Genomic DNA, 24,130 nt, shown 5'->3' with positions numbered 1-24,130 from the left:
AAGAACAAGCTTGGTTTAGGCCAAATAGACATTGTCAGTATTAGATTTTTACTTTAAGGCAAATAGTTGAGAAATCACAGAAATATACAGATGACAAGTAGCCATATTTATTTTTTACCTACTGATAAAAAATACAATATAGTATAAACAGGACGTTATATCAAGCAGTATGTAGCCTACAGTCAAGTTTTACATAAGTTGCTGTATTGTGTACACTACCATGCGCCATAATGGTGTACACTATCTCCTGTTATTCATCATTTATATTGATCAATTTATGAGGGAATATGGTATTAAAACTAATATCAGAATTGGTGATGTTAATCTTGGCTCTTTACTTTATGCAGATGATGTTTTACCCTAAAACATCATGTGCATAAAGATGATGTTTTATAGAAATCCAGAACAAGTCTGGATTTGTTTAGGATTCCATAATTAAACTGAATAACTGCTATAACAATTTGGCATGTAAATAACACTGAAAATATCAGTTGTATCCTGAATGGAGACCATATAAAACAAGTAAAACATTTTAATTTTTCAATACTGTTAATTGGAATTTTTAAATTTAAAAATAAAAATGGAAAAAAAAATTCTTAGCCCACCTACAGTAGGAATGCGCTATATAGGTTTACAAAAATCCTTTCATGGGTGATAGCAACATAAACTCTTTTTTTTTTACTTCAATAATATTTCATTCATAACAGGATCAAATGTTATTTGTATTTGAGTCTACAGTTTTGAAGGCTATTCCACTTTTATTCTTTTTAAAGATATCGCTATCAACAAGAACATTATCAATTAAACTTTTTCTTATTCCTTGTATCTTCGCTCTATGTAAATCTGTTTACTTCTTGATGTTGGAGCATGGTGTTAGTGATGATCAGTCCATGTCCTAAACAGAAATACGAGGTCTTATTACAGTAAACCCTCGATTTAACGGACAAAATTTCCGGTCCATATGTCACGTGAAAATTAACACCCTGTTAATTTTAAAATCCTTTTAACCAAGATTTGCTTATAATTAAATTATCAGGTTATTTTTTGTTGTTAATTTCCTGTTATTAAAGCTTATTTTCGGAAAAATGTTTGTTTGTTTATTTATTTCGATATAGATCACAAACTTGTTTTTTTAGAGTCTCAAAACCACGGTGAGGTTATAAGCAATAATACATATAGAAAACTTTTCTGTGAAATTAAACTTTTCATAAGATACAGTACTTAATTTTAATTACATAAAAGTTTCTACATAAGTAAAAACATGTCAGTTAGCTAATTTGTCAATTTTTTTAACATACGCATTCGGAAAATCTACTTTATTATATAACTGACACCCCCCCCTCGCCCGAATTAGTCTGTTATATCGAGGTTTTACTGTATTAGCTTTCCTCTTTTCTCCAAAGTTTTCCAACTCATTGTTATATGATATTCACTACTTACTCTGCTGTTTAGATCTTTTTCTTTATGTCTGCTACTTCCTCTAAAGACTCATAAAATTCCCCTACTTCTTTTTTAGCAGAATCTTATGTGGGCCAACAGGCACAAATGTATCACTTTCCAAAAAACACACTATCTGAAAGCTGCACCTTCTTTCCCTGATCATTATTGCTTGAATATAACATCTTGTAGTTGTTATTTAGAATAGTTTCACCTATTTTTGTCTTCTTTGTTTCAGTAATGGCAATAATGTTGAATTCTGCTAATGCGAATAGTTTGAGTTTGTTCCAGTAGCTTACATTTTGCTGCTTACTCTGTTTCCCTAAAGAACACCAAAGGGCATTGTTTAACTGGGTGACTTCTCAGCAGGCATGATATTTCATCTTGTATCATCATACTAATGGGATGTACTATGAAAAGATGAGGATTGGAAAGATTAGAAGCCCCAGCTTGTTCTCTACATTTAGTTCTATGTTGAACTCTATATAGTAAAGATTAGTGGAAATACAATTCATATGAACTATTATTATAGCAAAAAAATTAAACAATTCTGCCATTATATGAAGTAAAAAGCAGATGCAGTAAACCTGAAGCATATATATAACCAAACACCTTTCTACAAAATCGCTATGAAAAGAGCACAAAAAAAAAAAAAAAAAAAAAAAAAACCTCCATGGAAGTCAACAGGATCAGCACAACCCTGGAAGTGAGGAAGTCAAAAATTTTGTTTCTCTTCCCTATTACTGGCTCTATTTCAGTAAAACTACTCAAAGCATTAAGGAATATAAAATTAAAACAGTGTTTACTTCTTTTATTAAAACAAAATCACTCCTTTATCCACCAAAGCAAGACAAAATCCTCTGAAATATCCAGGAGTTTATTGCATGTGGTTTTAGAAATCCGATACTACAGAGAGAGAAATCTATGGACAATGCTTTCACACATTCACACAGGACAATGCTACGGACAAAACTTTCAACATCTTTCTCTAAATCCAGAGTAAATTATTAAAAAAGGGTGGCACAACAATTGGCAATTCCTATAGGTAGAGATGACCTGCTAATGCTTCTGCCTGATATCTCCACTTTGGGCCTGGCTCCCACTGAAGAGACCTCAATAAAGGTCGAAACTAGTCTGGGTAGTGGCCCTTCCCTTAATGCATAACATTAGACATATCCGCAAGGAGATGTGTTTTGCATTATAGGAGATACTGAGGTAGGAGTGTTGGTATCTTGCTCCACCTTTGCAACAAGTTGCCCTGGTGTTGTACCACCTTAACCCAGTCCTGAAAATACTTTCAGGCGCAAACTTTGTTTGCTCACACTTGGATAAAGGATTAAACTAAATTTATTATGGACAATGCATCAAACATATACTAGAGAATTAAGATACTGGACAAGAGATCACAGCTCTGCCACATAACATTATCTTCAACTAATCAATTGGGGCCTTAATTGAAGGAAAGCAGGTTTTATAGGATAAATCTGAAATCCTACAGCACTGTTGTCTCATGTTGTTTGATATCTAAAGAAGTCCCATATAATTATAATCACAAATAAGTAGACATTATCCTTTTTTCTAGTTTTAGCCATATGAATGGTTTTATATACTGTATATTCATGTATACAGGCAAAGTTTACATTCTACTATATATATATATATATATATGACTACTACTATTAACTCGGAGGTTGGATATGTTCATTTTAATATAAACTGCTAAAAATCCGAGAATTATAACAAATTGAGATTTATTTGAAAACGCAACATGTTTCTTCGGGATTGACTTCATCAGGCGTTAAGAACACAGAAAACTATTAAAAGACACTGAAAAAAACATTGAGACACTAAAGCTATAATATTCGACTGTAAATTACAGTTATTATGAACTTGAGCTATAGTCTATGTTAAAGTTCTATTGTTGTACATTTGTGCATGTGTGGAACCACACGATCTCCAGTATCTGATAGTAGAGCTGAAAGTCAGGCAAATTATAGCTGAGATTATTGTTCATATGAAGAGGGTCCAAGGTGATTTCTTTTGACTCGACAATGTCTCATCGTAGCAAATGTGTAGGTTTGAAGTTGTTGTCCAATTTACTTCATGTTGGTGGCTTTCGTTGTTCGTGTTTATTGAAAACAGGACGTGGCCTGATATATAAGCTTTCTCTACCAACTCCACCATTTCACTGATGTCGATTATTTTCCACCAAATAAGTGCTAGTGAAAATGTAAGCACCTCTGTTGTAAAAATCTTCCTGTTTGGAAGAATGCCACCTAGACTCTCTAAGGAAGTAAAAATTTAGATGATTACAATGTGACACTGCATAGTGTAATGCTGCAACCATTTTGTTTATCAGAAGCCATATATAACCATATTTTGAATCCAGATTAGGGATCTTTTGCTTTCTTTTATTCCCCCCCCCCAAACTTTCTTTTTTCTTTCTGCTACTACATCTATTATGGAGTATAGAGTATAAATGATTTATAACCTTTGATTTATTTCTTCTTTCTTTTACATGCAGTGTGCTTCTCCTAATCTTTTATCAGCAACAGATCACAAAAACCTTGAGTAATCCTCTAGTGCCAATGATATTGTTTTCAGTATCTGTTTTATAATAATCAATTCTATCTTATACTTTTATTTCCTCATATATCAATTCATAACTAACCCCCCCCCCCCATACACACAAAAAAAAAAAAAGACTGATTAGTAATACTTCTGTTCTTTCTTTCTTTCTCTCTCACGCTCTCTGATTTCTTTCCTAGCTCTCTAGTGAATAGAAGCTTAATTTTTCTGCTCTATACCATTTCTTAAATGGATTTTAATCTAATGATGATAAGATTTTTTTATTTTTCTTTCTTTTTTTTCTTTCATGAAAGGCAATGATAAAAGACAGGTCTTTTTCTTTACAAAATTTACTTATTTTACAATAAAGGTTGCTATTTTGGCTCTCCCGCTACTGATGAAAGCTATAAATACACACTGTAAGTGATGATCATGGCTTGATTTTATAAAGAATATACATAAAAACCACCTCATTCATTCACATGCTGAACTATAAAAATATTTCAGTTGACTCTTGCTAACTTATAGAGACCACAGGAATAGTTTGTTATAGCAAATTTATTTTTTGCATAGCATCATACCTATGGAGCTTTGTTGCAGTGACGTTTACTATAGTGAAAGACTATTTATTTATTTATTTATTTTTGGAAGAGGAAAAAAATAGCAATAATATTTCTTATTTCCTTTGAAACTGCAATTCACTCAAAAATGTTTTCATGATTCAATCACAGACTGTGATACATAATTTAACCAAATATGTTCTATGGTTTGCTAGGTTAATGAGTGAGGTTGTCATCTCTGCTATGGTTCAAATAACAAAAAAGGATCAACAACTCCTGGTGATAAAAACAATCACTTCAAGAGGAAATGCTATTCCACTGTTTATCCTAGATAAACTATCAACCTCCAAAGCTTTGAATGACTTTCTGTACAAATACATAAAAGGGAAGGTGAATTGTGAATCTTTTTTTTTTTTTTCTCTCTGTAACTAGGAAAATGATTTATCAAATTGCTAAGCAGACCAAAATGCACGTGCACATGATTTACAGGAATTACCATTTCAGTTGCCTCTGTGTAAAGATAGTCAGGGTCACTGGATATTTTTGTGAGTTTATCATTGTATGATTAGATTACTATACCATAGCATGATAGAATATTAAATTAGGTGCATGAGTAAATGCCATAAAGAGTACCTTGTGCATCATGGAGAATTTCAGTATTTCTTCTCATCAAGGTTATAAGTCTTTAAAATTAGTATTCTGCATATTTGTTAAACAGTTACTGAACCAATCCCAACAATAACACTTTCAGTCAACTAGTAAAATCTGAAATATCTTGAAAAAGTTAGTGGCACAAGCTTGGGGTGGACTGCCGAAGCCACAATTTGTGAGGATATGTTATTTTCATGTATATAGCTTACCAAAGACTATTACCAATTATAACACAGGAGGGCACCTATTCTTCTTATCAATTGTCATTTTTTTTTTGCCCATTCAATAATGATTTTAAGTTGGATAATCTCTAAATGGAATATCAGAGCAAATTTATTCACAAATATCACCACTTTTGTGATGAAAAGTCTCTCTCTATTCTTCATGACCCTCCTAAGCCAAAAATTCCTTCATCTCCTATATCACTCTCTTCTCATGTCAACATTCTGATTCTGATTTTTTTTTTTTCCAGTTTCTCTTTTAGCTATCACTTTTTTGTGCAATTTCTAGGTTAGTTTTCAAACTTGAGTTTAAAAATTATTGTTTTTATTTCATTTTTCCATGTTTAATTAATTTATATTCTTAAACTTATATATACTGCTAGTGTACTGATTTCTTTCATTCCATTCCATTCTTTCTCTGTGTTTGCATGTTCTTGTATTTTTTTTTCTAAGTAATTATTAATTCTTTATTCATCTAAATTTCTTATACGTAAATCATAATAATCTTATTTTATATTAATGTTTTTTGTTAGTGTCTTTCTTATAAAACACTAACAAAAACTTTGTGCATTTTTAAAGCAACAAACTTGCAGGAAATCCTGAATAATAATATTAATTATTTCCCTATTAACAAATCTTTAATGTTTAAGTCACTTGAGCATTATAGTCTTACATTATTAAAATTCCACATCATATTTTCATCACAGTTAAGTATTCAAGAATAACAAGAGATTTCCTCCAGAACAAACAGGTTTCATGTAATAAGACCTGGCATTTAGTGATTTTGAAAAGACATCTGATTCAATCTCAATGTTAGCTATTTCAGAAGCCCTAAAAAATAAAGGAATGGAAAAAAAAATAAATATCGTGCATATAAAAATTCAACTGCATCTATAAAATCAGGAACAATATGAAATTTGCTATAGAAATAGGAGTTAAACAAGGAGATGACATTTCACCTAAATTATTTATAGCAGCCCTAGAAGAATTAAAAAATCTGGATTGGAAAAATAGAGGAATTATAGTAAATGGGAAAGAACTAAATCATCTATGATTTGTTGATGACATTGTTCTTTTAGGAAACTCTGCAGAAGAGATTTAACAAATGATCAATGAATTGAATGCAGGAAGCATTAAATATAAACAAAGCGAAAACAAAAATAATGTGTAATAAATAGATAACCAAAAAGCCAATATGAATGGAACACCACGAAACTGATATGGTAACCTCCTGTGTTTATCTCAAACAAAATATCACAGGAGAGGGAAGTTGTGAAGAAATTATATGTAGAATTCATCTTGGTTGGATAATTTGTAAATTATTGTGAAGCACTCAAATGAAACATCCCTGTCTGTCTTAAAAGAAAAATATTCAACAGTTGTATACTTCTGGTCATGACATGTGGAAGTGAAAAGTGGACTATGACTAAAAACTTGACCAAGTTGAGGATTACCCAGAGGAAAATGGAAAGATCATTATAGATAGAAAGAGCAATACTTGGGTCAGAGATATTATGTCAGCCATTAAAACATCCAAATGGCAATGAGCAGGTCATATTGCAAGAAGTAGCAATCAAAAATGGACAAAGTTGATATCTGAATGGTATCCCAGAGAGAGAGAAAGAGTTACAGGAAGACCAAAGAAACAGTGAGAGGATGAGATTAAAGAGATAGCAGGAACACAGAAAAGCTCAAGATAGAACTGAATGGAGGACTTTGGGGGAAGACCTTCATCCAGCAGTGGACAGAAAATGGTTGAAGAAAAGGAAGTCAAAGAATTGGTATAACTTATGCAAAATATTTTTTATTTAGAATAAAATTTTTGCCCTGACATCCAAAGCATCTTCAGTATGACTTTAAAATTAAATAAGTAAAATAGATAACTAGAAAAATCAACAGTGAAAACACATACATGACACAGAATGGCACAATCTAAAATATGCTAAACTCCTAGCTACATAAATTGAAGAAAGATAAACTGTTAAAATAAACTTTACTATGTAATGTGTGGAAAAGAACTATTTCCCAGAGAAGGGATAGCTTTGGACCATTATTTCTCTTCAGATGTAGGTGAAGCAAGGTTTCACAATTTTCTTTATATAAAATAACTTTTCTGAAGAGCCTTAATCTTTGTCCAGAGGATGTGATGTTTGTTGGAGATGGCATATTCTGCTAGTTGAGACTTTTCTAGCTCATGACATTTAATGTAATTAAGATGTTCATCACAAGAGATAACTGTTGATCTACTGTTAAATCTGGAATGAACACTTAAATTGTCTTTCAGTGTTTCATTCAGGATTTAACTGAGATGCAAATCTTCCTGAAAAAAAAAAAAATAAAAGACTTGTAAATAGATAATAGTTGAATCTTTGTACATATGGTATTAATAGTCTTTCCATGTAAAATTTCTATGTAATAAGATTGTAAATGGTCCTTAAATAACGACAAGAAAATAAGGTATTGTAAAGGCGACTTTGAAACAAGAAGGTCAAAGTTTAGCATAAACAATCGTAATCCAATTAATAAGATGACTGCGGGAAAATTGCGATACGAACCGAAGGCACGTATAAACTAACCTCACAAAGACGCAATGAGAAGAGAAGGTGCGATGTGCAAAATTTGGGTGGCGTCTGCAAAATCAATGACATAATAGGGAGAACAGATGCGGAGCCTATAAAAAAGTTTTAGCGAGGCTTCTTTTTAGTGATATTTTTTTCGACTCGTTCAGGTTTTGATGTTGGCTGTCCCCCTGCGGTTTTCTGTAGGTAGTTGCTTCGATGTGACGGGAGCGAATAAGTGTCGTTCGGCAGCGATGATGTGGCTAAGAAGCAGGCTTGTCCAAGCATAATATTCCATGAGAAGAACAGTGAACGCCAAGGTATCGAGTAGCTCCAAACGCACATTTCCGTCTGATGGCTCCTGAGCATAAGGTTAGAAAGAATCACGTGTCCGAAGAATTATCGACTGGCCAAGACAAGGAAACGAGGAATCGAAAGACAAGGAAGCGATATCGTCTAATTGAATTCATCAGGCTGGTAAAGTAGAGTTTGTATCTTATTGTATAATATCGTGAAGCCAGGGTGAGCAATTGTGTGTAAAATTTAAATCGGACTCGTTAAAGCAGAATTCAGGACTTTAGCAGCACCTATTCCTTTAACAAAGATATTTAGTATTAGAAGTGTAAAGTTTCAAGCATTATTGTTAATTTTAGGTCGATAAATTGTATTGAAGTTAATTAAGGAGGAAGTGAGACTAAATTTACTTATTTGTATTAAGTAATTGGGATACGAGGTTGAAATTTTGTTATATATCATCTGATGAGAAATGCCTATTTGAACCTTATCTTGTGTGTTAGTTTAGCTTACTTAATTTTGAGGACCTTTCAACTAGTTTAAGTTTTGTTTAACATGTATCGTATTTAGTATGAATAAATTTCTTTGTCTTTTAACCCAAAATACATGTCCGATCATTTAAGTCAATGCACCACCTGCTAAAATTATAGAACCTGTATATGTAAGAAGCGCGGGAAGTTAAGATAGGAAATGGTTACGACTGCAGTTAAGAGTAAATTAGTAAGGGCTTGAGTAATTCTGATAGTTTTGGAAATCATGATAATCTGTGAATCATATCTCTGACAAGAAATTCTATCTTGTATAGGAACTAAGATGGCGCAGCTAAACAAATAAATTCTCTTAGTTCCGAAAGGATTTGATACCAGATTTTTAATCAGGGAGAAATTGGCTCTAGCTTGAGGCATTCTCTTTGTTTGAAGGTTCTGCACATGCCTTTTATTGAAAATAGGGCCACTGAGGATTATATAAAAAGGCGCAGCAAAAGATCTTATTTGGCAAGAAGTATAAGGGAAAGGGGAATAGAGCAATTAACAAGAGATATATATAAAAAAATTAACATAAATTTTACACTACCAATTTGCCAAAGTATGATAACTCACACTAGCATAGTATTTGATAGATTCCAGGTGGGTTAAAAGTGGAAGTTTATTCTTTGTGAGTTTTCTTTCTAAAAAAACAGAAGTGAAGGTTGTGCTATGGATGACAAAGAAGACAAGCAATATGATGATCGTCTACTTCAAGAGTGAACTGGATGCAGTAATGGGTTGTTAATCGTCATGACAATATCTTGAAGTTCAGCAAGGAAACCATGCCAGACTGGTAGGATGCTATCCACATACTTGTACCATATGGAAGGTTTAGGAGAGAGATTATCTAGTAGGCATTGTTCAATCATTCCATGAAATAGTTCTAGTGTTGAAAAATGCAGACTACCCATGTCTGTAAATCTTCAATCTGTTGATCAAGTTTACTCTAATGCGAAGTAGCCAGAGTGGATGATGATAAAGTCAAAGAGAATAAAAATAAAGTCTTGCCAGATGAAATCCAGTGTCTCATCTAAAAGAACATAGGAAATAGAGATATGGTATCTAAGTTGAATAAGAGAAGAGATCAATGCGGTGAAGACAAAGCTCTGAGATCTTTTCTTTAAAATGAGAACTCTTCTTGATGAAGATTTTTTTGTGTGTGTGTGTATGTATGAATGCTTAAAGTAATTTAGAAAGGTACTTTGCAGTTTTGTAGCAAGGATAATTCTTGAAGTTCAAGAATTCATTCAAAAGATTAACAGAATCCATTACTGCATTAAGAAGATCAGACTGTCTTCTTAGACGTCTCTCGCTTTTTTTTCAGCCAGATGGCAGCTTTCACTTCTCCATTTTTAGAAAGAAATCTCGCACTGAATTTTACATTCATGCTTTTTCACATCATTATCTTTTTCAAAAATCTGGCCATTAAGATTCTTGTACATCGAGCTCACTCTTTGTGCTCCAATGGCTTCAGCAAGTCGAGCTGTTTACAACAAGGTTGTAAACAGCTATAGTGTTTCCTTGCCACTTACCTTCCAAGAAGTGATCCATCATGCTACTACTCCTTGTGTAGGGGTGTTTTTAAAGGAATAACCAAATTGCTTAGATCTGTTGGTTTTCAGGTGTCCTTTCACCCTATAAAAAGATTTCTGCTTTTGTGGGCAGCGCAAAGGATAAACTTCTACCTTTAGCTCACCAAATACTGTGCTATTGTAGGTTATCAAACTCTGGCCAAACTGGTAGATTGGCAGCTGCTCATCATGATGAACATCTTATATTAAATTTCATGAGTCAGAACAGTACACGTTATTCATATGTTTTCATTGTTAAGTCTTCTGGTTATCTATTCTACTTATTTAATTTAAAAGTCACACTGAAGATGTTCTATATACTAGGGGTGAAAATTTTATGCTAAATAAAATGTTTCATGTAAGTTATTCCGCAATTAATAATTATTTCTTTTGTTATGCTGACTTACATACTCATTTATCAGATATAGATAAATGAGTATCTCCTTCCTAGATATAGTAATTTGTACTATATCTAGGAAGGAGCTTTTATAAGTGTTTCAAAAAACAAGGTAACAAGCACTCTTATGTGAAGAACTTTATTGTGACATAGGTGCATACAAATATATAAGTTGACTTTTGGTACACATTTATTGCCAGAGATGTTTTATGTATTTGTTTCCACTATGACAAATAGGCACCTATCCTGGTGTAGAAGAAATCATCTATGTCAAGTTTTGTTAACCAGGGAATGACATTACACATTACCACTGTTTACAAATTGCGTCATGGCCAGTTAATTCTTTAGCGATCAAAGGAATAGAAATTACATCAGTAGTAGGACAAACAGTCTCATCTGGCAGATTTGATTGGCCAGGCTTCTAAGATGAGTGTTATGCACATATACAACATGTTTCTAGTCATCTTATAATTCACGGTGGCTATGCAACGTCAATGTCATGTTATCTGGTGTTCATATAATGAAAAGGATGATCCAAATGCTTTTCTTTTACCTTATTTTTTGAACATCCTCAATATTTGAATAATTATAATAAAGGAAGCTTGATACTTGAAGCTTTAAAACTACTAGTTAAGAAAACTAGTCACCTGTGCTTACCTTTTCTGCAACTTCTCTTACAGATGCTACACTTGTACCATACAGATTATCATTATATTGGCCTGCTTCAATAAATAAATGATTCTGAATGTCTTTTTCCATTTGTTCTCTGGATGCTACAAAATGATAGTCTCTACTATCCACTTCATAATCCCGTTTGAGCCTGGTTGTGTCTAAAAGAAATGTAGTCATGTCAAATTAAAGTTCTATGGCAGACTCTTATAGATATAATTTTTATTACAAATGTGCTGAAGTTGTCAAATGTGAAACATAATTTTATTGCATTTCCTTTACCATGAAGTCTACATGATACCAATGAAATACCCAGCAGTCAGATTATCTTCAATGAAGTGTTCCACCTTCAAGATTTAAAAGCTGGGAATATATAACAAAATTTAACTAACTAGAAAAAAAAATGGTGGTTTGCTAATGTGATATTAGTGCACAATGTGCAAGCTACATTTGTTTTATGCGTCATTAGAATTTGGTAAAGTATGATTATTAAATAGAGGAAAGGAAAATATTCTTTTAGCTTGGTGAGAGAATGCTCAAAAGATTAACATCTCACAGTTTTGAGAAAAGAAAACAGTCATTTCTATTCAAGTGTAACAATGATGCTACTAATGAAAGTAATAAGATTACTTTCTCTGTGAAGAATCTTTCCAACTTGACATGTTATAGAAATAACATGCTCAGCAGGATCAAAATAATTAGGTTTAACATATTTGCTATAATCTTTGTAATCTTCCAAATAGATGGCTGGAGGTCTTCCTATCTGCCCAAAGTTGGAATGCACACAAAAGCAAGAAACCTGATGAATTCTGGGGCACAAATATGATTCCAATATCACTTAACTGCTTCACATCAGACAGAGATGTGCAGTCTAGAAAGAAAAAGTCTGAAGTTATGAACAAGTTAGAGGTATAACAATTTTAACCAAAAAAAAATAAATAAAATAAAACAATCCTTCTAATATTCTAACTCTTTGACATGGGATGTTATAACGAATGCACGTATAAATGTCACCCTGGAGATCTGAAGAGTCAAAGAACATATAACTGGGAAAAGTGAAATAAGTGATTAATGAAACTGATTGCTGACTTTCAACATGAAATATGCAGTAAAAAATTCTTTAATAAACTGTTTAATTCCCCTACACTCTGTAATCTGAACAGAGTGCCACTTTTTCTACCAATCAGATCTAGCTGACTCCAAAGCCTTCTAAATCCATTGTACTTCTGATGTCCATCTTAAGAATAACTATTTATACAGCTGTTGTGCTTAAAAGATCAAAATTATAAACTTTTCCATAATGCCTAAATACATTTTCATAATGAAGATTGGGGATGAAAAAGAAAGTGCCAAGCAATGGAGGTCAGATGTGATTTTGATCCCTCCCAAGTCTCGGACAAACAAATTGCTAGTATTACACTAAGTCAGGGTTTCCCAAACTGTGTTCCACGGAAATTCTCCTGGAATTTGTCATTTTAGTTTTCTAAGCATTTTTCATGAATAAATATTTTATAGAAGAAATATTCTAAGGAGAATAATATTCGTGAATATGTCGAAACGCTCAGACCCAGAATGCCTAATAACATCTGTATATCGTTAATTTTCACACATCGAAACCTTTCAACATTTGGGAAAGGGAATACCGCTGTTTATGACCGGTCATAAAAATTGCCTGCAAATGGATTATAACAATGGGTGGCGTATCCTCTGTTCTCAAAGCTGAAGGAAATGACATCTGTGTAGCAAATGTCAGTGACCAAGCGGCATATTTTTAAACATGGAAATATTCATGAATTATCATTAATTTTCGCACATCGAAATCTTTCAACAATCGGGAAAGAGAATACCGCTGTTTATGACCAATCATAAAAATTGCCTGCAAGACGATTACAGCAATGGATGGCATATCCTCTGTTCTCAAAACTGAAAGAAATAACATCTGTTGCAAATGTTAGTGACCAATCAGCAAGGAAATATAAAGAAAATTTTTCCACTGAAATTGAATCAAGCTAGTCTATATCCGGTTCTAAAATCTATTAATACTGAATACTTTATTTGCAAGTTCGTATTGCAGTGTGTAAGTGCTTGTTCTGAAACCAGAGTGCCGTGATTTTTTTAAAAGTAATAGGAATACAGATTTAAATTCTAATATGAATAAGAGACAAGGGACTTTGTTTAATTTTGATATTAAGAAATCTCCTACTGAAGGTGTTTGTGATGCAACAGATAGTGAGTCATCCACCACCAGCCTACAAAGCGATGTACAAAAGGAGGGGAAAACTACTAGCAGCACATAGGAGAAAAAGTCTGCATTCACTCGTAAGTACTTATAATATTATAAATTTTTGGTGATCAGAATGGGATATGTCAATGAAAATCAGCACAAATTAATTTAATGATGTTTATGTATAATTAATGATCAATTATTAATTAATAATAAAATCAGCTAAATTAACAATTAATTATTAATTAATACATTACAAAATAACCAAGGTGTTCCGTGAAAATTTCAGGATTTGTGAAGTGTTCCGTCGTAGAAAAGTTTGGGAAACCCTGCACTAAGTAATAAAATTCCTCTACCATCCAGTACTGCAGAAGCTAGATTTTCCATCTGAAATTTGCAAATATAAATAAGTTGTCTTTTTATGCTTTAGATGAATTACTATTATTTTGTAGTCTAATTTTTTCCCTCAAAATATTTTAAATATTTCAGAAGAGTCTAATATAGAATAACTAAGAATTGTTTACTAACAAAAAGTAATACACAATTTTTAGTTCTTCTATATCAGGCCTGTGTAATCCTGCAGAAATGGTATTTGGATCAATAGTGCTAGGTCACTGGAAAAAAGACCATTCTAAGTTTGACTCTAGTTAGTGACTAGAAAATCTTTTTCTAAGCTTTTCTTCAACCAATTCTCCAGTTAGTCGAGTCTCTGGAAAGGGCAAGCAATTTTTTTTCCTGGAAACTCAGGTGTTTCATCCCATCAACTCAAGAAAATCAACTGTAAAATTCACACTACTTCAGACAACAATCGTATATAGTGTTAGGAACTATGAGATAGTGGCAGTTGTCTACCATACTTTCTCTTCCCTGGGTGCCAATTAAAATCACTAATAGTCTTGAGCAAGCTATTCTGCGATTGGCTAAGGATGGAGGCTAACTGCCTACTTGTCTTCAAAAGTTAGCTGGGACGAAATGGCCTTGTCCCCTCCTCCTTTTAGGGAATAAAAGAAGTCAGTTTTCTTATTTAAATTTCTTTTTATTCTATTTAGATTTAGAGCTGTCTCATACTAGAATAATTAAGCACAGTGTGGAAATTTATATCAGTAGAACTCTAATATACAGTACTAATAAAAGATAAATATAAAAACTTTTCCGAGATGCCTTGATACTACCTTATTTAAGTAAGCAATACCAATACAATTCATACTGAAGGTCATAATTATTTTGTGGCCACGGTTTCAGATTACTACCAAAATGGTAGTAATCTGAGACAGTGCATTAAGTGAAAAAGTATTTTACTTAATGCAAAACAATCAAAAGGCATGAACTCTGAAGAGTCCTTTATATGCATTTTTTTTATTACGTAAACATTAACGAGATAAAAAAAAAAACTCCAAGTGAACCACTAATAATCAGAATATGGAATGGATTTGCTAGCAAATAATTAATGATAGAGTGTTCCAACAAATTTTATTGAAAAATATTCAGAAAATATACAAAATGTCAACAGATATCTTCAGGCTGGAAGATATTTCATCTTAACTGCACATCATGGATGTAATATGGTGGGTGCAATTTTTTTTTTTTAATTTTTTTTTTATAATAAGTCTCAAGAATGGAGTACAGTTTTATTCACCCCATTGGCTTAAATCTGACACTAAAATGTACTGTTTGACAGCAATAAACCAAATGCAATTTCCTTATTTTCATGTAATCCATTATTTTACAAGATATTGAAAATATGATGGTTATGAAGACAGAACATCAGTTGTTATAACTCAATTTCAAAAAGTCAGCAAAGTATTAATATAAATGTTACTAAATCTGCACTAAGTAACGTTGAATGGCAAGAAACTTCATATTGAAATAATTAGTACATAAAAAAAATGCTCAAATATAAGAATTTTAATAGTCTGAAATAAACAAACATTATTCAGGAAAAAATGAAAGACTTGAAAGAAGCACCAAACCATAGAGATTCAGTGGCAAATACTGAAGAAAACACTGATTGATTTAGCTAGAGAGGTATGAAGTGAAGTTGTCTGCAAGGATAGATAAATCAGAACTGCATTGTGGACTCAGGAAGTTAAAAATGTAGTCAATAAAAAGAAGAAAGCATATCAAATATTTCTGGCAAGTAAATCAGAGAGAGAGATAATACAAAAAAAAAATGTATAAAAGTGAAGCACTGTGTAAAACTAGCTAAAAGAGAAGTGGAAAGACTCTGGTAAAAACACTGAAAATAAATATCAGTAAGGTGATAAAATATTCTGGATGCTACTGAAAAAACTCAGAAATGGAGGAAAAAAGTACTGCAAAAGAAATAGTAAAGACAAAGGTATTATAGATGTTTGGATTGATTACTTTGAGAATTTTAAATGAAACAAGCATTGACAGCATGGTGGTAGAAAACACTCAACAGAAATGCAACCAGGAGTCTGCTTCAATACTTGAAAAGAAAAAGCCATCAAAAACTTGAAACATATAAAAGCAGCTGGAGCAGATGACATTCAACAAGAAATGTTCAAATATGGAGGTATAAAAAAATTTCAGTGCTACACTACATAATTCAAAGGCCTTGATTTGATTTGAAGATAGTCTGAGTTTAAATCAGGTGTGAGACAAGGGTGCACATTGTCATCTCTAGTAATATTCATCATCTATATGGATCATTATGAAAGAAAGTGGTATTAAATCTGATATCAAAATCGGAAATGTTAATCTCAGCTCTTAGCTTTATGCAGATGATGTTATACTTAAATCCAGTACAAGTCTACAGGATTTCCTTGACTAAATTGAATAACTGCTGTAATAAACTTAGAATGAAAACTTAGCAATAAGAAGATATAAAAAATGAAAATAGGCAGAAAAACTTCAAACATTAAATACATAGGAGAACCTGAATGGAGAACCTATAGAACAAGTAAAACATTTCAGCTATTTAGGCTGAAATTTCAGTGAAGATAGCAAATTAAGTATGGAAATAGACAACAGAATTAGCAAAGCTGGTATGGTAGGAAGTCAACTGAATAAATTTATATGGAATAAGAGAGAAATTAGTCTGAACACTAAACTAGCTGTATAACGATAATTTCAAATCAATTTTAATTTATGGATCTGAGAGCTGGATTAGAAATTAAACACTTGATCAGAGACTGGATAACACATATGAGAGTTCTGAGAAAGATTAGAGGAATGAACAGATGGCTTCAATGGCAGTACAATATTAAAAAACAGGGATATTAAGAAAGAACATGACATTAGCATTCAGGAACGTGTTAGCAGAACTAATCTCAGGTGGTAAGAAGAGAGCAAAACAATGTTTTTTTGCCAGAATGGCAAGAATAAGACCCAGAGGAAGAACAAGGTCTAGATGTATTGATAAAGAAGATGTGTCTTAGAGGGCAGAAGATCTGATAATACTGGAGTCCTCACACAGGGATTTATTGGAGGAAATTATTGATAGGGTGTTAATAATAACCTAACTTTTTCATGTAGTACTATCATAATATCCTGTATACTCCCCATGCCCCCAGAGGTTATATATTCAAAAATTTGATGATGATGATGAAAAAAAAAAGAGAAAGCTAAACGTTATTATGCAAAAGGAACTGAAATGAAAAACAATTTCATTTGGTATAAATTTTTTTGTTATTTATACAAAAGCAATACCTTGTTTACCGGAAGCCTGACGTGGCTATTGCCATGTCCAGAGCATGGTCTCAAGTTCGTTTCACCTTCTCTTCTTATATATAGTCTGTGAGCATGCCTAAAACACTACTACCATTGACTGGAGAGACAGTATCTCCTCCATTTGAGAGTACATCAGTAAAGCAGCTCTGCAAATCATCAAATAGTAGTACATAAAACTGATCCTGATGTTAATGTATCAGGGAGTCTTCAATTAGATGGTGAATAATGCTGCTGCACACTCTGTTAGAGAGAGAATTTGCATGTAGTGGTAGATAGGGAATACTATTGAAGTGATGCAGAAACAGGCAACTAAGTAATCCTTGTGTGAGAGTCCAAATTCACAAGTCTGATAAACAATTAACCATCTTACCGGCCATTATGGATCAAATACGCATCCTCATATGCTTCATATCCATCATATATTTCAATGTAATATCAATGGTATTACAATTTTAATATGCTCTTCGCATCCATGGTAACTTGGACGTATATATACGTCCTGGTAGCATGGTTAACCAATGAAACTTTCTAATATTACCAATCATGAAAGATGTCATGAAAAAATATGCAAATATTTTTTCATGACATCGAACACCAAGACTATAAAAAATTTTCCATATAAAGTAACAAAAAAAAATGCAAAAAATATCATTAAAAACACAATAAAAACAAAAATTTCCATACAAAAACTCTCATATCTACTTCAACATTTGCGGCCAAAACATAAATAATATGATTACTGCTTACATGCACCTAAAACAGACCTGCTATTACTCATAGAATCAATCACAAATGGAAGACCGAATAACTACTTTCCAAGTCAACTATCTATACAAATTACACACTTCCTTCAAAAGAATGTCGTTACATATGCATTTGTCAAATCAAAATGGCAACCTAGAATCTCCTCTTTGCGATTTGTTCTGGCTCATAATTTCCTTGCCATACTTTATTGCATTTGTTTGCATGTCTTTAAAATACCCTAGTTCATTTTTTAACCAACCCTCACTCCAAATACACCACAGCTGTCAGCTCTTTTCCTAGCAACTCAGGCCTTTTGTATGAAACAGCCTTCATCCAACTATTCTCATTATCACAGCCAAATGAGGAAGGATGGCACTACCATTTCTATTCTTCCTTTCTGTGGTCTGACTCAAACAAAAAGCAAGCTCTATGCATCAATCAGACTCAATATGCTGGAATGAATTTCGATACCTGCCCAACAAATAACATGAATCTCACTGGTAGCCTTCATACCTCCACAACATTCCATATACAATCCCAATCATTCTCCAACAAGCATGCTAAAGTAATTCAAGATGAAAATAACATATCTTGAGGAAAGTATTGATAGGGTGTTAGTAATAATCTAACTTTTTCATGTAGTACTGTGGCGCATCAAAAATCTAAGCCTTGCATTCAGTCTACACTGCATCTTGCAGATTTTGTAAAAAATTTCCAACTGTGAAAGGGCAAAATGTTGTACCATCATTTTGTATTTTGGTTTAACCAATAGGAATACAATTTGGTTGGCAAAATCCCAAATTTCCAGCCCATTCTCGTTCGTTCTCCAGGTAGATACCCAACAGGGTGCACCATGAAAAGGTGAGGATTGGACATTAGGTCAGAAGCCCTGGTCGGTTCTCTGCATTCCTTTAAAGGCTATGTGGAGGTCTCTCAGTTATACAGCTTTGATCCTTGAACAGGAACCAAACCTTGGAGATTCAGTGGCAAGCCTTGAAGAAAATCCTGATTGATTCAGCTAGAGAGGCATGTGGTGAAGTTGTCTGCAAGGATAGAAAAATTAGAATTCCATGGTGGACACAGGAAATTAAAGAGGCAGTGAAGGAAAAGAAGAAAGCATATCAAAAGTTCCTGGCAAATAAGTCAGCTTGTGCTCTTAAAGAATACAGAGACAAATGTAAGAAAGCTAAACAGTGTGTAAAACTAGCTAAACAAAAGTCATGGGAGGACTTTGGCAAGAATATAGAAAATAAATATCAAGAAGGTGGCAAAATATTCTGGGGGTTGTTGAAGACGCTTAGGAATGAAGGAAAGAGTGCTGTAAAAGGAGTTAGAGATGATAAAAGTGAAATGAAAACGGGAGAAAAAGATATCCTTGAAGTATGGAGTAATTACTTTGAAAATTTGCTAAATGAAACAAGCAGTGATGACAGCACAGTGATAAAAAACACTGACCAAGCATGCAGTCAGGAATACATATCAATACTTGAAGTAGAAAAAGCCATCAAAGGCTTGAAATGTGGAAAGGCTGCAGGAGAAGATGATATTCTACCAGAAATGCTGAAGTATGGTGGTATAAAAGTCTTACAGTGGCTGCACTGCATAGTTCAGAATGCCTGGACAGAGGGACGAATTCTCAATGATTGGAGTAGAGCTCATAGTACCCATATATAAAAAGGGAAATAAAACTGAATGTCACAATTACAGAGGTATATCCCTACTGAGTGTTCCTGGTAAGATATATGCAAGTATACTTGAAAAACGGTTGAGAAGAATTGTGGAAGAAAAGCTTGGTGAAGAACAAGCTGGATTCAGGTCAAATAGAGGCTGTCAGGATCAGATCTTCACTTTACGACAAATAGTGGAGAAATCATGGGAATATAACAAAGATCTGTATTTAAGTTTTGTCAATTTGGAAAAGGCATATGACAAGGTGCTAATAGAGAAGCTATCCAATACGCTACAGTTATATGGTGTCAATGGGGCATTATATCAAGCAATACTTAGTCTTTATTTGAGTTGTAAGTCAGCAGTTAGAATTAAAGAAAGTATAGGAAGATGGTTTAATGTTAAATCTGGTGTGAGACAAGGATGTACATTATCCGCTCTGTTATTCATTATCTATATGGATCACATTGTGAAGGAAAGTGGTATTAAACATGATATCAAAATTGGAGATGTTAATGTCAGCTCTTTCCTTTATGCGGATGATGTTATACTTCTAAATAAATCCGCTATAAGTCTGCAAGATTCTCTGACCAAATTGAATAACTGTTGTAATAGATATGGCATGAAGGTCAGTAATAAAAAGACAAAGACAATGAAAATAGGTAGAATCGTTGAAAATGTCAACTGTGTTTTGAACGGAGAACCTGTGGAAGAAGAAACATTTCAACTACTTAGGCATGATTTTTAGTGAGGATGGTAAATTAAATATGGAAATAGACAATGGAATCAACAAAGCTGGTATGGTAGGAAGTCAATGAATAAATTCATATGGAATAAGAGAGAAATTAGTCGGAACACTAAATTAGCTGTATACAAGACAGTGTTCAAACCAGTTTTAACTTATGGATCTGAGAGCTGGGTCAGGAGTAAAACACTTGACCAAAGACTAGAGACCGCAGATATGAGAGTCCTCAGAAAGATTAGAGGCGTGAACAGATGGCATCAATGGCAATATCATATTAAAAACGAGAATATTAGGAAAGAACTTGACATTGTCAGCATCCAGGAATGTGTTAGAAGAGCTAATCTCAGGTGGTATGGTCACTTAAATAGAATGGGCGAGGAAAGATTAGCAAAACAAGTATTCTCTGCCAAGTTGGCAGGAAAATGACCCAGAGGAAAACCAAGATATAGGTGGATTGATACGGTACAAAGTGCCTTAGACGAGCTCTTATAGAAATATAAGATCTGGTAATGTTGGAGTCTTGACAATTAACAGACTGATTTGGAGGAAAATTGTAGATAGGAAGTTAGTAATGATGTAAATTTTTCATGTAGTACTATCATATCCTGTACACCCTTTGAAGGTACATGGCAGGAATTTAATGATGATGATGATGATGAAAGGGCAAAATGTAGCAATCTTACTTTCTAGTGCTCAAAGCATTTGAGCACTAGAAAGTAAGATTGCTATCCTCTCCTCTCCAATACACACACATTTAATTTTGCTCACTATTCCTCCTGTACATCAATTACCCTCTCTCACTAATCTAAAATGTTATTCATAGTTTTGATAATAACAGCACACTCCATGCTTCTTCTTCATCTCACAAACCGCGTGGTGCTCAAATGCATGTTATGGAAACTTCAAGGATTTATGTAACATGTAAAACACCTATCTTATTATCACAGTGAACTTCGATGCTATCAAAACACAGTCCTATCTTACATCTCATATAAAATATCTCACTTTTCTTTTCTTCTCCTTCCTTTTAATAATTATCAGATCTCCATTGAAGATCAGATTTCTATTCTCAGGATGATTACTTCTCATCTTGCCTGAGACACACACACACACACACACACACACACACACACACACACACACACACACACACACACACACACACAGCCTCCTCAATCTCAAAAAAGTATCTACTTCCTCTTCAAGACAATATTTTTCACCCATCAATTTCCTAATGGAGTGTTCCATGATGTAACTGACAAACTTCGACAGCAGGTTCCAGAGGTCATTTTATTCAGAAAAGTTAGTATACACTATGGATCAATTAGACTGCTATTATGTCACAGAAACATTACTATACATGTTACATGGAAATTACCATGTCCTTATACTGTATTGTAATTTTAATGTTCTGTTAATTACACCGATTTACCAACTTTCCATGATTACAGTGGCATCAACTTCATATATACTGTTCAAATTGGACATCCTGTACCTGCAAGCTTGCTATTATGCATTACTCCACTGACTGTTTTTACCAAATATGGACAAATTCATTTTTGATGCAAATATAGTTTGGATTTATACACCTGTATCAGCTACTGTACAATGTACACATAAGGCAGCTCTACAGGAAGAAGTGTACATTTACAAATGTTGAGTGATGAGGGAACCATGCAGTGTAGGCATTATCACTGATATTCCACTTCAGTAACAAGTTGTTCCTATCACAGTAAGCATAAAAAAATAGCATATCGGCATATTCTGTATTTGAAAACATTCAAGGCATTGTGCATAAGCAATACAATCAGCCACACTACCAAGTGCCCCAAGCGAAACGAGTGGTGCAAAATTATAGCAGTATTTCCTCACCATTATATATCGGCTCTGAACACAATAATGAAGTCCATAGCATGAACTGTCCTCTTAAAATGACCTCTAGAACAATGTTGAGGTTTGTTGGTTATGTTGTAAAACACCCTGTATAATTTAATTCCCAAATTTGTTGTTCAACCTTAAAGACTGTTCTCATGTTTGGAGTGGTGCATCAGATCAAAATTTCCCTAAAAATGCTTAATGCCATCTAGAAGAGTTAAGTCCACTTAATAGACGATCTCCCTCTCTCTCTCTCCCTCCACACATACCAACACATTCTGTTTCATGATTATACCTTTTCTACAAGTACTGCTCCATTGAGTTGATCACTATCATTCCTGAACAAGTTTTTACATGTTTGAAGGAAAGTGGAGGAATGATGGTGATCAACTCAGTGGAGCAACAGTCTCCCTCATGCCATTTTCCTCAAGAATAAAACTTCCAGCTGTTCAAGAAATAAAACAACAGGTTCATTTTCATTCTATCTTTTTAACTACTTTGTCCCAAACAACACTCATGTGCTATAGGTTTTGTGATTTCTCACATACAGTGTTGATATAAAAAAAATTTTTTTTAAATATAGACAAAATTTCAGAACAGCCATTGGTAGAAAACTACTCTTTTTTTTTTAGTGCATGCCAATATTGCAGTTAATTTTTTGGTGGTAAGTGTTCCAGTGCACACTGTGAAGGGTTAAAAACAAACCAGTAAAATGGCCAATTATACATGAAAAGAATAAACACAAAATTCTCCATAAACATTGATTAAAAAAAATAATAAAATAAATTAAAATAAAAACACTGTTAACTATCTCAAAATAGTGATTTAAAGTTTGCAATCTTCCTGAGGACATGGCAGGTATTGCTTACATTTTTTCAAACTGTCTAGTCTTATAAAAGTAATAAAAATAGTTTATATATTGTTTTTAAAAGAATTCAATTTATAATTGTATTTTAAATTATTACCTCTGTTTAATCATATATACCAGAATAATGGAAGTAACAGTATAGTAGTTTATAAATAAAATAAAAAGTATTTTAGGAACTCGAAAATCACCAACTCAACATCACCAGAGTTAAAGATCGGTACTATCAATGTAAGAAGCCTGAATGGCAAAGAAATGGAACTAGCTGAGGAATTAGATAAGTACCAGATTGACATAATCGGGGTGACTGAAACAAAAAAAGACCAAAACTGGTGAGATCTTTCTGAGCAATAAATACAAAATGCTATATTCAGGCAATGACAATCAAGGAAAAGAAGGAATAGCCATAGTATTCAACACAAAATACGAGGCTAATCTTCTTGAATGGCAGTCAGTCTCAAGTAGAGTAATGTGGGCAAATATGAGAATGGGGAACTGGACAATGAGACTTATTTGTGCCTATGGTCCCACAGAAGGTTCTACTAAGGTAGAAGTGGAGGAATTTTTTGAGACTTTAGAAAAAGCCACTGACACAATGAAAAATGAAAAGTTGGTCCTTGTTGGGGATCTAAATAGCAGAGTAGGAAATGATTGCGAGACATACAAAAATATTTTGGGAAAATTTGGAGAAACGAGCAAAGCTAATAATAATGGCAAATATCTGTTGGGTTTCTGCTCAGGACATGGACTGGTTATTACTAACACCATGTTCCAACATAAAAATGTGCACAAATTCACATGGAGAGAAGAGGCAAGGAATAAGAAAAGTCTCATTGACTATGTGATTGTTCATAGTGATGTTT

At 33.3% G+C, this 24,130-nt stretch overlaps 1 protein-coding gene across 11 annotated transcripts in view; it reads right to left on the bottom strand.

Annotated features, from left to right (window-relative positions):
• LOC150100053 (MAGUK scaffold protein DLG1-like) overlaps positions 1–24,130 on the bottom strand; it is a 741,341-nt gene that overhangs the window by 10,569 nt on the left and 706,642 nt on the right. For all 11 annotated transcript variants that reach the window (XR_016549250.1, XM_090402768.1, XM_090402765.1 and 8 more), the window contains one exon: positions 11,442–11,614. Coding sequence is in view for 10 of the 11 variants with exons in the window: in XM_090402768.1 (XP_090258894.1) it covers positions 11,442–11,614 (173 nt within the window). In the remaining variant the exon portion in view is untranslated. The remainder of the gene's footprint in view (positions 1–11,441; positions 11,615–24,130) is intronic.

This window comes from Typopeltis vanoorti, chromosome 13 (genome assembly GCF_054136105.1).
Source record: "Typopeltis vanoorti isolate ZY-2024b chromosome 13, IOZ_Tvanoo_1.0, whole genome shotgun sequence".
In the NCBI taxonomy this organism is placed as follows: domain Eukaryota; kingdom Metazoa; phylum Arthropoda; class Arachnida; order Uropygi; family Thelyphonidae; genus Typopeltis; species Typopeltis vanoorti.
Note: the sequence above shows the minus strand (reverse complement) of the source record. Positions and strands in the feature narration are given on the sequence as shown.